The following is a 17,408-nucleotide window of genomic DNA, read 5'->3' as shown; positions in this document are numbered from 1 at the left end:
TACAATAAAAGAGACTTTATATAGGGGAGAATATCCAACCTTAGAATATACACCAAACTCAATTAGAAATAACCTTATCTCTATACCCGAACATTAAATGTATTTATTTAAGACTTAATAACCCAAGAATTTCAAATAGTAAATAAAGAGATAAAAAATTGAAAAAAAAGAGCTTTTTGAAAGAAAAATTACCAGAGTTAGGCTTCTTTGTACCTTCTTCTCTATAAAAAGCCATCTTTTTCTTCAAATCCTTGAGTTTCAATTCGATACCTCTTCTTCTTCCTCTTCTCTAGTTCCTTCTTCTCTTATCTGGTTTGGTTCGAACCTCTTCTTCTTCCTCTTCTCTGGTTTGAACCTCTTCTTCTTCCTCTTCTCTAGTTCGGTTCGAACCACTCCTTCAATCGTTCCATTCTTTTATCCTCATTCATTTTGTTTATTTAGTTATGATTTTATGGTTTTGATTTTATGTTTTAGAGTTGTTTTTTTTTTTGTTTTTGAAACGATGTTTTAGAGTTTTAAGTTAGGAAAGTAATATAATATAATTTATTTTCAATAAATTTTTAGAATTTATTTTCTAAAATTAATTAATTTATGTTTTAATTAGTGAGAATAAAATATTTTTTTTTAAAAAAAAAAATTGACATTGCACCCATTAAATGACATGGACCAATTAAGAGTGGACTGTTGATATCCTATTTGGTAGATAACAGTAAGTAGTAACGACTGTCAATAAATACTGAACTTAGGTATTTTAGCTGCCAAAAAAGTAACTGAAGTATTTAAGTGCTACAAATGTGGAAAATTAAGTATTTTCGTCACAAATTGCTCAATATTTTATAATAATTTTTTATTTAATTTTAAACATAAATTATTTTTTTTAATTTTTAAATGATTTTAATGTAATTTTATAATATTTTAAAAATTAAAATAATTTGGACCAATTAAAATATTCCCAAGTCTATGTGGCAATCCAACTTGGCATTGAACATATTCTGTTTCAACAATACCTTTAATTTGCAAACAAAAGTCAAACATTAGAAAGTACAGCCATAAAAAAAAAGATTAGAGCTTAACAATATAAAAAATGAAAACATAAGATATTTTTAATAAAAGATGTAAAAATTGTGTTATATTTAATACCAAAAATAATGTTATCATATAGTTACATGAGTAATTTGCGGCAAAAATACCTAAGTTTTATACCGAGTAGCAAATAAATACCTAAGTCCTATTTTTGGCGGTATATATACCTTCCGTCACTACTCTGGAACTTCCGTAGGTACCTCTCCGTTTTTTGCATTGTAATGTGCCAGGTGTCATGCCATGTCATTAAAATGTATGCCACATCACTCACACCACTTAAACTTAACCATGCCACAACATACATTAAAAACCCTCTTAAAATAAAACCCTAAGATTAATTAAACCCTCTTAAAATCAAAATAAAAATACTTACAAAAAACCAAAAAATTAAAAAATAAATAAATATTTTATATAACTCAAACCTAAATAATCTGAGGCAAAACTTTTCCACCATTGTTGTAAGCTCGAAGGTGACAGTGAGGCAATGGGACGGTGGTTTTGCGATTGTAAACCACCATTGGAAGTTGCGATTCGCACCTCTAGGACGATGAAGAATCCTGGGAGAAGGTTCAAGTGCTGCCCAATCCATAAGGTATGTTCTCTTTTCCCAAAAATTCTGGCAGCCCGAGGGGTTTTTTTCAAGTGGTTCACCATTGTTAGTGTGTGAAGCTAGAATTTTTGCAATTTTCTGAAACTTTCCCCTTCTTATTTTGGGTGTTGATTGTTTGGTTTTTTAGACGAATGGTGGGTGCGATTTTTTCGAGTGGGTTGACAGGGAGATGTTTCGAAATTGTGGAGGTGGATGTTGTATCCATGGAGATTGGAGTGGGCATGAAGTTTCGATGGGGTACTGTTCTGTGCATCAACAAAGAACAGCCCCTTGCAGCCATGGAGTTTGTACAAATGGAGATGTTGCTACTCATTGTAGTAGTCATCACAGTCATGCACCTTTGGAAGATTATAATGAAAGCACATCTGCATTTGAAAGGGGAAAAGATAATTATTGGATTTGGTTTTTAGGTTGTGTAGTTATAGTTGTACTCTATGTAATGTTGTTCTGAAATGAAGAAGGCTAAGAATTGTACTAGTAAGCTTTAATGTATGAATGAATGACTCTTTTATGTATGAATGAATTCTCTTTTTTATTAAGTGATATTGCATGAATTGTGTGGGTTTTGATTTATAATTAGTATTTTACAAAGGTAAATAATCAAAAGATACAACCATTAGGTTTGCATCATCAGATACAAAGTGTGGACAAAAGACATAAATCCCTACAGAATTGAAATCCTTATCCAAATACACAAAGTTTCAAAAAGACCTAATACTTGTGCTTTTTAAACAAAATACATAACATAGTTTAATGGCATCAAAAGGGTGGACACAAAATGACATCAAGTCCACCAAATTGCCACACATGAAATTAGGTAGATACATTAGGTAACATAGTTAATGCTAATATGTTAAATTGGCATAAAGTTCACCAAATTACAACAAAAAACTTCCATCATAAATCCCTAAATATTTGCATTATCAGAGAGCCCAGCAGCATTATCCCTTTGCCTTTGCTTCATCAACCTTTCCTTTCTTTTCTTGGTTGCATCAGTTGGATTGGCAGATGGTGGTCTCCCCCTTTTCTTTGGCTGAGCTGTAAAATTAAATTATTAGTTACACATATATTAATCCAAACATTAATTGAATTGAAAAGCTAATGTATAACTTAGTTTTACATTTCTAAGCATAATAACATAAAAGTGCAAGTGTGAGACAAGTTGGAACCTGCACTAACATAGATTCATGACTCTAACAGGTATAGGGTTATAAAAAGTTTCAACCAGTGTAGTTGTTAAATGAGAAAAAATAACCTGTGTAGTTGGATCAGCTTGACACTTTTTCACATTATGGCCACGAACACCACACCTACTGCATTTGTGAACTTGTCCAAATCCTCTTAAAGTGGTTGAATTTACTGCTGGTGGTTTCATCCACATCTCTCCTTCTCTTCTTTTTTGGCCTTCCTGGTAGGTTTGTCTCAGCTGGTGGTTGAATTGGATTGAGACCCGATCTTGGCCAAAACTGTGGTCCTGGCATTGGGTGTATGACACCTTCATAGGCCTTCACCATCATCTCTTTCTTGTAAAAGTGTGAGACATAATCTTTCACTTAATGCCCTGCTTGCCATATGGTTGCTAATGCATGACCACATGGTATTCCACTAAGTTGGTACCTTCTGCAGCTGCAGGTTTTTTCAATTAAGTTCACAGTATAGCTAACTGTACCAGGACAGTCCACTTGGAAAATTACTTCTGTTGACTGTGTTACTAGACAATTTGAAGCAATTTTCTTGTTTTGCTCCATGATTTTCCATATGTTTCTCCCATATTCCTCTTTCCATTTCTTCACACTCTCTCTTTTCTTTTGAAACCTACACATGAGCCAATATCTTAACTTCTCCAGCAGGGTTATTATGGGCTTGTCTCTAGCCTCAAGTATTGCATTGTTGAAAGACTCACACAGGTTGTTGAGGAGGACATCACACTTGACACCTTCTGAGAAATAGGCCTTTGTCCACTCTGTTGGTGGCTTAGCAGCTAACCAATTGTATGCAGCCTGATTAACTTCCTTGATTTTTGCCATTTTCCTCTCAAACTCTGGTATAGTGGTTGCTCTAGCAACTGCCCACAACATCTGCTTCATCAACAAACCAGGATGGTCCTTCTTAAAATTGGAATGAAGGTGCCTCACACAATGCCTAACAGCTGAACCAGTGAAAACCCTCCCAACAGCATTCTCCAAACCTTTCTGCTTGTCACTCATTAGTGTGTACAAATCTGTCTTCTCATTGTCTAGATCTTGGTTTAGCAGTTCACAAAGCCAAGTCCAGGAATCAGTTGTTTCCTTCTCACATATAGCATAGGCAATAGGGTAGAGGGCATTCTCAGGATCTATCCCAACAGAAACCAACAACAAACCCTTGCAATATCCTTTCAAGAATGTTCCATCTAGACAAATTAGAGGCCTACACCCATTTTTGAACCCATCCTTGCAAGCTTTTAAGCAAATGTACACCCTTTCAAACACCCTTTGATCACCTTCCAACTTAGTCTGGATCTTGGCAGTACTACCGGGATTGGTTAGCAGTATTTGCTTGCAATAGTCATCTAGAATTGCATACTGGTTAGCCACAGATCCTTCCAACATCTCTAAGGCAATGTTCTTAGCCCTGTAAAAAGTTCATTTACTGACCCTGGAAAATTTAGTGTTTGACACCATCTCCTTGAAGGCTGTGAAGTGCAAACTTGGGTTTAATCTGAAGCTGTCCAGGAAATGTCTGGCCAAGAAATCAGAATTTGCAAGCCTATTGTCAAGGACTATTCCACATGTGTGCTCCTCTTCTAGCTTTTTGACTTGAAAAGTTGACTCATCTGAGTTAACCCTAGATGCAAAAATCAGCCACTCACAACCATTACCTTTACACGTGGCCCTCACTCTTCTTTGGTCATTACTAATGTACTTGAAGTCCCTGTCATTAGCAATAAAATGTTCCCTAAGGGCCTTTCTGAAAACTTCAACATTTGCAAAAATCATCCCTTTCTTAAACTGAAAACAAGCCTTGTCACACTGTGGATTATACTCAGGTCTTGAATTTTTCCTAACCTCACCTTCCTCATCATCACTTGCTAAACTTTGCAAGTCATCTTCACTTTCAACTGCATCTCCTTCACACTCATTACCCTCACCACCTTGACTGCAAAAATTAGTGACACTTGACCACCATTTGCTAGGATCTGTTGGCTTGGCTATATTCCTCTCAGCTTGGACATCTTGCTCATATTCCTCCTCATGAAACTCAAAATCTTGTTCATCATTGGCCTGTTGTGTCCCATTTCCGTCTTGGTGTTGTGATGTTGTTGGGTCAATAACATTGGGCTGGTTTACTGGTATGTCAACACTTGGGTGAAATGGATTGGGATGGGGTAGTATTGGGTCTAATGTAGTGGGCTGAGGTGGTGTTGGGTCAATTGTAGTGGGCTGAGGTGGTATTGGGTCAATTGTAGTGGGCTGAGGTGGTATTGGGTCAAATGGTTGGGCCTGATGTGGTGTTGGGTCAAATGCAGTGGAAAAGTCTGGTGTTGTGTCAAATGCACAGGGAAAGTCTGGTGTTGTGTCAAATCTGGTAGGCTGAGGTGGTGTTGGTTCAAATGTGTTGGACTCATACATCATTGGATCATTTATGGTGGGTTGGTGAATTCTTGGCTCATCTGTAGGGGTTTGGTATATAAGTGGGTCTTCATCTTCTCTACCAGGTTGAGTATCAACTGGAGGTGCATCTTCCCCTGCATCTTGAATCTCAGGGTCTTCCCATTCATGTGGTCCACAACCATCAAAGATGACATAGTCATCACTACAATATCTTTCATAATCTGACTCTTCTAGGCCATCTTCATCATCCATATCATCATCCATGTCATCATCCTCATCATCTGTATCATCCTCATCATCTGTATCATCCTCATCAACTGATTCTTCAGAGGAGCTACTTATTTCAACCACCTCAATTCCTTTACCTTTACCCTTATTGCCTCTTCTATCTTTTCCTTTGCCTATGGGTTCTGGTATGCCCACTACATCAGCCACCACATCAGCATCTGGTGGCAATTCCTCAATCACACAGTGTTGAAGCTTGGTTGGTAGCTCTGGAACATGAGGCACAGCAGTTGGGTCATTTTTCCATTCCAATTCCAGTGTCATCTCAGGCATGACCAAATAAACATCCATCTCTGTCCACTTCCTCATTTCCATTTTGTATAGGATAGATTGGACATCTCTATCATCCAAAATCATGGAACCATCTCTCAGAGCTCTATCTTTGGCCTTATACAGCATACCAAATGGCAATTTGTAACCTAGGGACAACACAAAACCTTCTATGAACACCCTGCTCATCTGCTCCTTATCAATCCTATCAAAGTAATTAACCTTCCCACCCTCATATTTCCTATTACCAAAGGGTGTGAAGAACATGCCCCCATGGTGGATCGCAAGTGTCAAGTAGTCTAAATTACCACCTGTCAAATTCAATTTCAACAAAAAAAATAGGCAGATCACAGGGGAAGCAACTAATTAGCATCTCCCAAACATACCAAACACAAAATTAAGTAAAAAAAATTTTGTCAACTATGGACCCCACTTTCAGTAAGTGCACATGCATAAAGTTGCAATAATAGCAACACAAAACCCTAACCATAAGCTTTAAAGATTCTTATTCTAATTCCCACCAACCATTTGCTCGTGTAGTGTGTTGTAACCCAAACCCCCAAAAATAGCATTTCTTTATGTCAAATGGAACAGAAGAAAACAAAACCCATCACTATTAACTGAACAATACTACAAAAAAAAAAACACCTTTTTATAACAGAGCACACACACTTCCTAATCCCCATCATTTTCTTTTCAAAACCCTATCACACAACAATACTAAAAGTAGGAGAGAACCCATCAATTCCACTTTCAAAACTGACAAAAGAAATTACTAAAGGGAAACTTACCGTAGTCAGGGGGATCACCTCCATCGTCCCTGTAAAAGGCCATACCCTCGACACTGTCCCGTTTTACTTCAATCTTCGATCGTCTTCAACCTTAGACTGTTGTGTTTTACAGTCGAACCTTCGATCGTCTTCAACCTTGGGTCAATGTGCGTTCATCTTCAACTCGAACCCTAAGTTTCTCTCGACTCTCTCAACAAAGTTTGGGATTTTTTTGCAAAAATGGTAACTGCTCTCTTTTCAGAAACTGAGCAGCAATTTTGTTTTGTTTTTAATTTAAATGTAAAATTTAATTTTAATTATTTTATTTATTCTTTCCTCATTTAGATTATAAATCAGTTTTAATTAAAAGTTATTTTTTTAATAATTTAAATTGCCATTATTTGTGTAACAAATTTAATGTTTAATTTTTATTTTAAGAGGGTTTTTAATGTATGTTGTGGCATGGTTAAGTTTAAGTGGTGTGAGTGATGTGTCATACATTTTAATGACATGGCACGACACCTGGCACATTACAATGTAAAAAACGGAGAGGTACCTACGGAAGTTCCAGAGTAGTGACGGAAGGTATTTATACTGCCAAAAATAGGACTTAGGTATTTATCTACTACTCGGCATAAAACTTAGGTATTTTTGCTGCAAATTACTCTAGTTACATCAACTTTTAGCAATGTACTTAATCATTAAAACTATAAAATAATATTAACCTTTATCGTTAATTTATTATTATTTTATTGTATAAAAAAGATAAAAAAAATAACTTTAAAAAATTTACAATTTAATGTACTAACTAAAATTAATAATTAAATATTAAAAATAGTATACAAGTACAAAATAATGTATTTATTATGATGTAAATTTTACATATATATTATTTGTAATCTAAACTTAGATCAACTTAAGCTATATAACAAATTTAAATCATTTTTTAATACATCATTGGAACAAAACTTTTGCAAATGAAATATATTTTAATAGTAGATCACAAATTTGTATCTTCCTTCGAGATACTCTGTAGTTATCTCAAAATTACTCAGTAATAAATTAATATAAACAAGCAATATAAGTGAAATGTTAAATAACAAGAGAAATCTCAAAACATATATTATTAGTGGTGTCTAGCATCAATTTATGTATTGATATCGCTATTAGTGTAATTAAGTATCGAGTCTCATATAGTTTAATGTAATAATTTTTAAAGAATATTACTAATCAATCGCAAAATAACACATTTAGAAGGTGTTAAGCAGCACTAATACCCAATAATAATATTCAAATAACAATATCTAAATTCCTAATACCAATAAAGTGTTATGTCATTGTTGAAACAATTAAATATTAACTCTACCTATTTCAATGTTCCCAAGAATTTTTGTTGTTTTAAGTTTTTAGTAATGTTGAGCTTGTGATTTGGGTTTTGTGTTAAATTTTAGGTTTGTATATTAATTTTTATTTTGTAGATTATCATTCTACCATAGTTGTGTTTTTTGGTTTGGTGTTGCTATATTTTTTTTTCAGTTTCGCTAACTCTGACGAAAACTATTATAATGGGAAGGTATTTTTCAATATGACAGGATGTTGTTTGAAGACGTTATAACTTTATTATCTAAATTTTCAGGCGCAGTTTTCTCCCATGTGGCTCGCGATAAGATTTCTGCAGCTCATAGTTTAGCAAAACATGCTCTTCGGTTAGACGATGAGCTATCCTGTTTCGAGGAGGTTCCACTGCCGATTGTGATTTGCTGCATTATTAATCATGTGTAATTCTATTCACCGCATAAAAAAAAAATGTTCCCAAGAATACCTAATGTTTGTGGCAATAATAACTTTTTACATTGTAGCTTTACAAATACATTCAAGACCCATAACCGAAAGCGTACCTATTCTAGAAAATTGGATAACCTTCCATACTTGATGAAAGTCTCTGAATTTCTTTGGTTCTTCACTTGTTAACAAAGGGAAGTTTTCTTGAGTTGAGCAAAACCAATGGCAACTTGCTAGAAGATTAGTTGTGACTTGTGTTGTGGAGTATAAATTTAGAGATGAAGTGTTAAAGAATGAAGCTATGCATAACATATAGAATTAAGATAAGACTAAACGAAAACAAAGTAATAGTAAGTGACCTTGTGAAGCTATGGAACAGAGGTATCTACGGCGAGTTTGCAGGGGCAAAACTTAACTTGTTTTCATCACGTGAACAAAGCTGACTTCGTTTGTAGTTAACATTAATTAAAATCAAATAATAGAAAAAACCTCTTTAAAGGAAGATTCTATTGTCATTACCCAATAGTTAATCTGACTATTTTTTACACTAGTAGCAGTTCTTTAATATCATTTCTTACTCAAAACTACTAAATCCATTGACTAAAATCAACATTTCTGCGAAGAAGTAATGAATCCAACGTACTCCACGTTCTCTATCAAATAAATACACAAAGTTTTACTACTGTACTACACAATTATATTATTTAATAACAATCCCAAAGTCCACTTATTAAAACCTATAAAAACACAAAAGAGAATGATTAAACTTATCGTTTTCTCAAGCTATCACGATGGAAAGCTTAAGAGGATCTAGTTTGTTCTTCTTCATTCTGTTACTCTTTATGTCATGTAATTTGGTACAAATTCAAGCAGCACCAAAGAAGAAGCCAGACACCAAGCTCTGCTTCGCCAAAAGCAGCCCTTGTTCTAAGAAGAAGATAACTTGTCCGGAGCAGTGCCCAACAGCAAATCCAACTGATCCTAAAGCTAAAGTTTGCTATGTTAACTGCATCTCACCCATTTGCCAAGCCGAGTGTAAAAGTAAGATTACTAACGTTCACATTCATATCCTTTTACTCTTTTCTTATGTTTCTATGATTTATAATAGCTAGTACATCACATCTCAATTCATAATTTCCTTGTTTGTGCTTATAAATGTAGACCGAAAACCAAATTGCAATGGACCAGGGTCAGCATGCTTGGACCCTCGTTTCATAGGCGGAGACGGTGTCGTTTTCTACTTCCATGGCATGAGAAACGAGCATTTCACCTTGGTGTCGGATCTAAACCTCCAAATAAATGCCCGGTTCATCGGTCTCCGGCCCGCCGGAAGAACAAGAGACTACACTTGGATTCAAGCTCTTGGTCTTCTCTTTCACTCAAACACCTTCTCACTTGAGGCCACACCAGCTTCCACATGGGACGACCAAGTAGACCATCTTAGATTCTCCTTGAATGGAGAAAATCTTGTCATCCCATATGGCCATTTGTCGTTTTGGGAATGCCCAAATACCAGAATCCGAGTTCAAAGAACCTCAAGCAAGAACAGCGTCACGGTCAACATCCCCGAATTGGCTGAGATTTTAGTCAACGTTGTGCCTGTGACCAAGCAAGATGACAAGATTCACAACTACCAGATACCTCAAAACGACTGCTTTGTTCATCTTGAGGTGCAGTTTAGATTCTATGGCTTGTCTTCAAAAGTTGAAGGTGTTCTTGGGAGAACTTACTATTAGAATATTTTTATTATGGAAATTATTTTCTAATTAAGAAAATGATTTTCTATTTAAGGAAATAAATAAATAATTGATTTTCTGATAAATGAATATTTTATATTCATTAAATCTGGACAAAATCAATTATGTAATATTCTATATATGGTCAGATTTCTATATTCATTACCTGATTTGATTTCCTGAATTAATTGTCAAAATATTCTGACAATTAATGTGGCACGTATACATCGATGGAGTATCTCACCTATAAATATAGGGTCTCGGTCCCCGAGCTCCTCACTCATTCTGAATTCATTCAGCAAATTCCATCTAAAGAGAGTTGAGAGAGCGAGGAAGCCCGAACTCCAATACTGAAGCTATCGCAGGGATTGAAGCTCAAAGATCAATGGCTGGAGGTACATCGATCCTTTCATTGCATATATTATAGATATGATTACAGTTTATTTTCCGCATTTCATATCATTATATATGCTATATTACATACACTATATATATAGTCTAACAGTTGGTATCAGAGCGGATTTATCTCTGCCTTGATTTTATTTGAGTTTCATATATATATATATATACATACATATACTGTTCATATATATACATATTTGTTTTCGGTTCTGTATATATATATATTTATATTCATACCATTTATATTATATATACTTTTTAATCAGTATATACATATATATATATATATTTTATTGTTCATATATACATATATATTATATACTCATACATTCGTACGTGTATATATATATATTTTATATGTATATATGTTTATATATATTGTATATTATATATATGTTTTGTCACATAATAATAATCATAATATTCATTTTTTATTATGTTATATATACATGCATATATATATATATATACATGCGTATATATAATCACGATCGGTACATGGTTTTGTTTTTTCCTTTTTTCATTTTTCGGTGTTTATTTTGAATTCTATATACATTACTATATTCGTATAGTATTATAGATCGATCTAAGCATTGAAAATCCATTGAAAAACTTAAAGATGGAAAAAATTTTCAGTTAAAACTTTTTCGGACCCGATTAGTTTCGTGATATTAAAGTATATATTTTTTCGTGTTTTCGTGCATAAAATCTATGTGGATCTCTTTATTATTTGATTTAGAACATTTTAGATTTGAAAACACGCAATTTGGTCGTCGGAAACGCAATTTCCGATCGGGTTTGGGTCGGGTTCGACGGACCCGCGTGCAGTAAAAACGGGTCAAAATCGACCGGTTCGCCGAAGAAGACGACTCAAAACGACATGTCGTTTGGAGAAAACGACGTGTCGTTTGGCGTAAAACGACGTGTCGTTTGAATGGCACATTGCAGCTGTCGTTGTTGAAAAACGACATGTCGTTTTTCACATTGTGGAAAACGACATGTCGTTTATACTCTTATGAATCAGCCCTGCATTGAAAAAACGACGTGTCGTTTTTCTGTTAGGGAAAACGACGTGTCGTTTTCTTCTTCATTTTCAGCCCTTCAAAAGTTGGAAAAACGACGTGTCGTTTTGCTCTTTGCAAAAACGACATGTCGTTTGGCAGTATGGTTTTTTCAAAAAAAAAAAAAAAAAAAAGGGAAAAAATTCGATTTTTTTTTTTTTTTTATAAATTTTTATTTTTTTGGAATATTATTTATTTTCCCATTTCAGTGTTAATTTAGTCAATAAATTGCATTTAGTTAATTTTCCATTTTTGTTTAATACATATATATAGTATAAATTGAAAATGGAAATTTGTTTAAATTTGGTAATTTATTACATGATTTATTTAGGCATGTAAAAATTGTGCTAATTTGTGCATTTAATTATATATTACCAAATTTCTGCAATTTATTGTCTAAATTAATTTTGAAAAATCTGCCATTAATTTCATATTAAGGAATTTGCATTTAATTAATGATCATACATTAATTGTATTATTTTGTATTTAATTGACAAATTTATGTTTAATGCAATTACTTTAGATATGTATGATTTAAATGCTATTCATAAATTCCTTTTATAGTGCTAGATATATTTAGAAATATTCAAACATTAAGATAGGTTGAATATTTTATTTAGCAATTAAGTTTCATAAAACTTCATAAAATTATTCATAAAATATTCATAAAACTTTATAAAATGAATAAAATATGAATAAAACGTAAGTAGTTTTGTGGTTTGACATAAGAAAACATGAACCTGGGACAAATGCTCATATCTAGAACGGTTTTTAATGATCTTCGGACGACCACACTAGGAGCACTAATCTCAGTGATTGTCTATTATGTTAATAACGAAATTACTTTTAGGTAGAGCCCAATACCTAATGTCTAAAGTGAATATAATTTTTTTATAATTAGGGAGTAGCCACAGCATCTTTAATTATATAAAATTATATATTAATTAAAATTCACCTTAATGGACAAAACTTGTAATTAATTATTTGGATATAATAATTTTACCCCACAGGGATTTTATTATATTTTTATAATTAATTAGGATAATATATTAAGTTAAATTCTCTTAATTTACCCCACAGGGAGTTATGAGGATTTGAATTAATAGTGTTATCACAAATTTTAATTAAAGATAGATTTCATTCCTCCATTATTTCTAAATTAAATACTTCATTAAATCTATCATAAAGTTCATCTAATTTTATTAGATTTAAAATTTAGCCCACAGGCAATTTTAGATTTAATAAAATTTTCATCTTCATCATGTTTCTACATTGGTAAAACATGAATTCATTAAAGCCTCAATTCTTTTAAACATCTAAATTTTTGTAATCCTATTCTTGCAGCTATTTCATCCACCTCTAAATATGCTGAAATCACTAGTGAAATCCCTGAGCTTAGGAGTGACAACTTCAAAATCTGGAAGGAACGAGTTCTTCTCCACCTAGCTTGCACTGACATGGATTATGCAATAAGGAAAGATGAACCAGCTGCTATCACTGATACTAGCACTGCTACTGAGATTGCACTGCGTGAAAAGTGGGAGCAATCTAATCGTCTCTGCATCATGTTCATTATGTCCAGAATTCCTATGGGAATGCGTGGATCGGTGGAGCCACCTGAGAAGGTGAAAGACTTTATCAAAGTTATGGATGAGCAGTTTGACACTTCAGATAAATCTTTATTCATCAACCTCATCCAAGAGTTCTCGTCCACAAAACTCACCGGTGTTAAAGGAGTTCGAGAACATATTTCTAAAATGAGGGACATCACTGCTCATTTGAAGAAACTCGACGTTATCATTCCTGATACCTTCCTGGTTCATTACATCCTTCACAATCTTCCTCCACAGTATGGGCCTTTCAAAATTTCCTACAACACACATAAAGAAAAATGGACTATCAATGAATTGATGACCATGTGTGTTCAAGAGGAAGCCAGGCTCCTACAGGAGCAAGGAGAAAGTGTTCACCTGACCACTCAACCTAAGAAACGAAAGCCATTCAAGAAGAACAAAGGGAAAAAGGCCATGGCTCCCAAGGCTGCCATAAAGAAAGATTCCATCAAATGTTTCTTTTGTAAACAAAAGGGACATGCTAAAAGGGAGTGCAGCCAGTTCAAGAAATGGATGGATGACAAAGGTAATCCAATTTCCTTAGTATGTTATGAATCTAATATGGCTAATGTTAATCTTAACACATGGTGGATTGATTCCGGTTCAACAATTCACATAACAAATTCCTTGCAGGATATTCAAAATCTAAGGAAGCCAGTAGCAAGTGAGCAAAGCATCTTATCTGGAAACAAGATGGGCTCACATGTGGAAGCTATTGGAACATGCAATTTAGTTTTAAGTAATGGTTTTATTTTAAAGTTAGAAAAGACCTTTTATGTACCAAGTTTCTCTAGAAACTTGATTTCAGTTTCAAGACTTATACCCTTTGGTTTTTCCTTTACATTTTCAGACAAATATTTTAATTTATATTATAAATGAATGTGTTGGAAATGGTATTTTGTCTGATGGTCTTTACTGCCTTAATTTACAAAATAATACCACTAATAATGTTATGCATGTTCACGCTGGCACTAAAAGATGTGTTATGAAAGAGGATTCCTGTACATTGTGGCACCGGAGATTGGGACATATCTCCATTGATAGAATTAAAAGGTTGGTAAAAGATGGGGTACTCAATACCTTAGATTTTACTGATTTTGATACCTGTGTGGATTGCATTAAGGGAAAGCAAACCTCCAAGTCTGTCAAAACTGGTGTCCATAGGAGTTCTGAAATATTAGAAATCATTCATACTGATATATGTAGTCCAGATATGGAGTCACATGGTCAGAAATACTTCATCTCATTCATAGATGATTACTCACGCTACATGTATATCTACTTACTTCATAATAAAAGTGAAGCATTAGATGTCTTTAAGATATTTAAAGTCGAAGTAGAGAAACAATGCAACAAGCAAATTAAGATAGTGAGATCGGATAGAGGAGGTGAGTATTATGGTAGATACACGAGAAGATGGACAAGCACTGGTGCATTTGCGAAGTTTCTTGAAGAAAATGGGATTGTTGCCCATTACACCTTGCCGTACACCCGAGCAAAATGGTGTTGCGTAAAGAAGAAACCGAACATTAATGGACATGGTGCGGAGTATGCTTAGTAGCAACTCTAACCTTCCTAAATCCTTGTGGACTGAAGCATTAAAGACATCCGTGTACATATTAAACCAAGTTCCAACAAAGGCAGTCTCAAAAACTCCTTTTGAATTATGGAAAGGTTGGAAACCAAGTTTGAATCATGTACGCATTTGGGGATGTCCATCTGAAGTCAGAATATATAATCCACAAGAGAAGAAATTGGACCCGAGGACCATAAGCGGATTCTTTATAGGGTACGCTGAAAAGTCTAAAGGTTACAAGTTTTATTGTCCATCTCATAGCACAAGAATTGTGGAATCAAGGAATGCAAAATTTCTTGAGAATGCCTTGATCAGTGGGAGTGATCAATCAAAGGACTTAGGTCCTGAGAAAGATCCTTCGAACCTTCCACTTCAAAAGCAAGATTGATAATGGTTAACACTCCTATAGTTCAAACGAATGTTGAACAACCATTACCAATCACTGAAGATCCACAAGTTGGTAATGATAATCCAGTAGATCAAAATGTTCAAGAGTTGCCTGCAACTGTTGAACAACCCGCCGAACTCCGCCGTCGCTCCACAAGAGCTCGTTGGTGAAGTCTTAAGAAGATCTACTAGACCTATCAAACCAAGGATTTATAAAGACTATGTTGTGTATTTATTAGAATGCGATATTGGAATTGGAAATGATCCGTAAACGTTTTTACAAGCTATGAACAAGAGAGAATCAAAATTGTGGTACAATGCTATGGATGATGAAATGAATTCTATGAGGTGCAACAGAGTCCGGGAACTTGTAAAGTTGCCTAATGGGGCGAGAGCCATTGGCGTAAATGGGTCTATAAAACTAAGAAAGACTCATTAGGCAACACCGAGAGGTACAAAGCGAGACTTGTTGCTAAAGGATTCACTCAAGAGGAAGGAATTGACTATACGGAGACTTTTTCTCCCGTATCAAAGAAAGATTCCCTCGAGTCATCTTGGCATTAGTTGCTCATTTTGATTTAGAGCTGGAGCGAGATGGATGTAAAACCGCTTTTCCGAATGGTGATCTAGAGGAGGAGGTATACATGAAACAACCGAAGGATTCACCTCTAGTGAAGGTCAGGATTTGGTATGCAAGCTCAAGAAGTCCATCTATGGATTAAAACAAGCATCCCGCCAATGGTATTTAAAATTTCATGATGTCATCTCTTCCTTTGGATTTGAAGAGAATGTCATGGATCAATGCATATACACGAAGGAAAGTGGGAGTAAAATTTGTTTTCTTGTTTTATATGTGGACGATATTCTTCTTGCATCCAATGATAAAGGGTTGCTACGTGAAGTGAAACAATTTCTTTCAAAGAACTTTGAGATGAAAGACATGGGTGAAGCATCCTATGTCATAGGCATTAAGATTCATAGAGATAGATACCGAGGTATCTTAGGTTTATCTCAAGAAGCCTACATCAACGAGTTTTAGAAAGATTTCATATGAAAGATTGTTCACCGAGCGTTGCACCAATTATGAAGGGTGATAAATTAAATTTGAGCCGGTGCCCAAAGAATGATTTTGAAAGAGAACAAATGAAGAACATTCCTTATGCTTCGCCGTTGGAAGCCTAATGTATGCTCAGTGTGCACAAGACCCGACATTGCTTATTCGTCGGAATGTTAGGAAGATTTCGCAGTAACCCGGGATAGACCACCGGAAAGCCGCAAAGAAAGTTATGAGGTATCTTCGTGGTACTAAGGATTACAAACCGATGTTCAAACGAACCGACAATCTAGAAGTAGTTGGCTACTCGGACTCGCATTTATTTGGTTGCGGTGATTCACGTAAATCTACATCCGGTTACGTGTTTATGTTTCTTGGTGGAGCCGTGTGTCTGGAGGAGTAACAAACAAACTTTGACTGCTACTTCTACTATGGAGGCCGAGTTCGTTTCTTGTTTTGAGGCTACATCACATGGTGTATGGCTAAAGAGTTTCATTTCGTGCCTTAGAGTGGTTGATTCCATTGCAAGGCCGCTAAAGATGTTCTGTGACAATTCAGCTGCTGTTTTCATGGCTAAGAACAACAAAAGTGGAAGTCGAAGCAAGCACATCGACATTAAGTACTTAGCTATTAGAGAACGTGTTAAGGAAAATAAAGTGGTCATTCAACACATTAGCACTGAATTGATGATTGCCGATCCTATGACAAAAGGCTTGCCACCTCATAAATTCAAGGATCATGTAGAGAACATGGGACTTGGTTCCCTTATGTAATTTGTACAAATAAAGTTATTATTAATGAAACTCTTATTTTTGATTTTTCTCATATTTATGCGCATCTTAATTTTACATTTGAGAAAAATTTCAGAGGACCTGAATAAACATAAGGTTTAGGGTTTATTCACTTAAGTTCATTGCCACATAAAGTACATTGTTATATAATAAATGTATTGTAATACATGGAAGATAATACTCGATTCATAATGAGGACATGTCGCTATGATTCGTATGTTTATTATATAATGAGGAACGTTGGGTTTGAATATTTTAGTTTAAATGCTGACCAAGTGGGAGAATATTAGAATATTTTTATTATGGAAATTATTTTCTAATTAAGAAAATGATTTTCTATTTAAGGAAATAAATAAATAATTGATTTTCTGATAAATGAATATTTTATATTCATT

At 34.5% G+C, this 17,408-nt stretch overlaps 3 protein-coding genes across 3 annotated transcripts; all 3 read left to right on the top strand.

Moving 5' to 3' along the window:
- The first annotated feature begins 532 nt into the window (after window positions 1–532).
- On the top strand, window positions 533–2,232 carry LOC133039077 (uncharacterized). Its single transcript, XM_061117878.1, has 2 exons — window positions 533–1,675; window positions 1,821–2,232. The coding sequence occupies exons 1-2, from the start codon at window positions 1,568–1,570 to the stop codon at window positions 2,142–2,144; spliced, it is 432 nt and encodes a 143-aa protein (XP_060973861.1). The 5' UTR covers window positions 533–1,567; the 3' UTR covers window positions 2,145–2,232.
- Window positions 2,233–9,152: 6,920 nt separating this feature from the next.
- LOC115695143 (uncharacterized) lies at window positions 9,153–10,129 on the top strand. Its single transcript, XM_030622233.2, has 2 exons — window positions 9,153–9,434; window positions 9,555–10,129. The coding sequence occupies exons 1-2, from the start codon at window positions 9,185–9,187 to the stop codon at window positions 10,127–10,129; spliced, it is 825 nt and encodes a 274-aa protein (XP_030478093.1). The 5' UTR covers window positions 9,153–9,184.
- Window positions 10,130–12,112: 1,983 nt separating this feature from the next.
- On the top strand, window positions 12,113–13,922 carry LOC133038813 (uncharacterized). The gene is made up of 2 exons (XM_061117158.1): window positions 12,113–13,731; window positions 13,839–13,922. The coding sequence occupies exons 1-2, from the start codon at window positions 13,050–13,052 to the stop codon at window positions 13,871–13,873; spliced, it is 717 nt and encodes a 238-aa protein (XP_060973141.1). The 5' UTR covers window positions 12,113–13,049; the 3' UTR covers window positions 13,874–13,922.
- Window positions 13,923–17,408: the final 3,486 nt, after the last annotated feature.

The sequence above is a fragment of the Cannabis sativa genome, chromosome 6, assembly GCF_029168945.1.
Source record: "Cannabis sativa cultivar Pink pepper isolate KNU-18-1 chromosome 6, ASM2916894v1, whole genome shotgun sequence".
In the NCBI taxonomy this organism is placed as follows: domain Eukaryota; kingdom Viridiplantae; phylum Streptophyta; class Magnoliopsida; order Rosales; family Cannabaceae; genus Cannabis; species Cannabis sativa.
The sequence above is the reverse complement of the archived record's forward strand: the minus strand, read 5'-3'. Positions and strand labels throughout refer to the sequence as shown.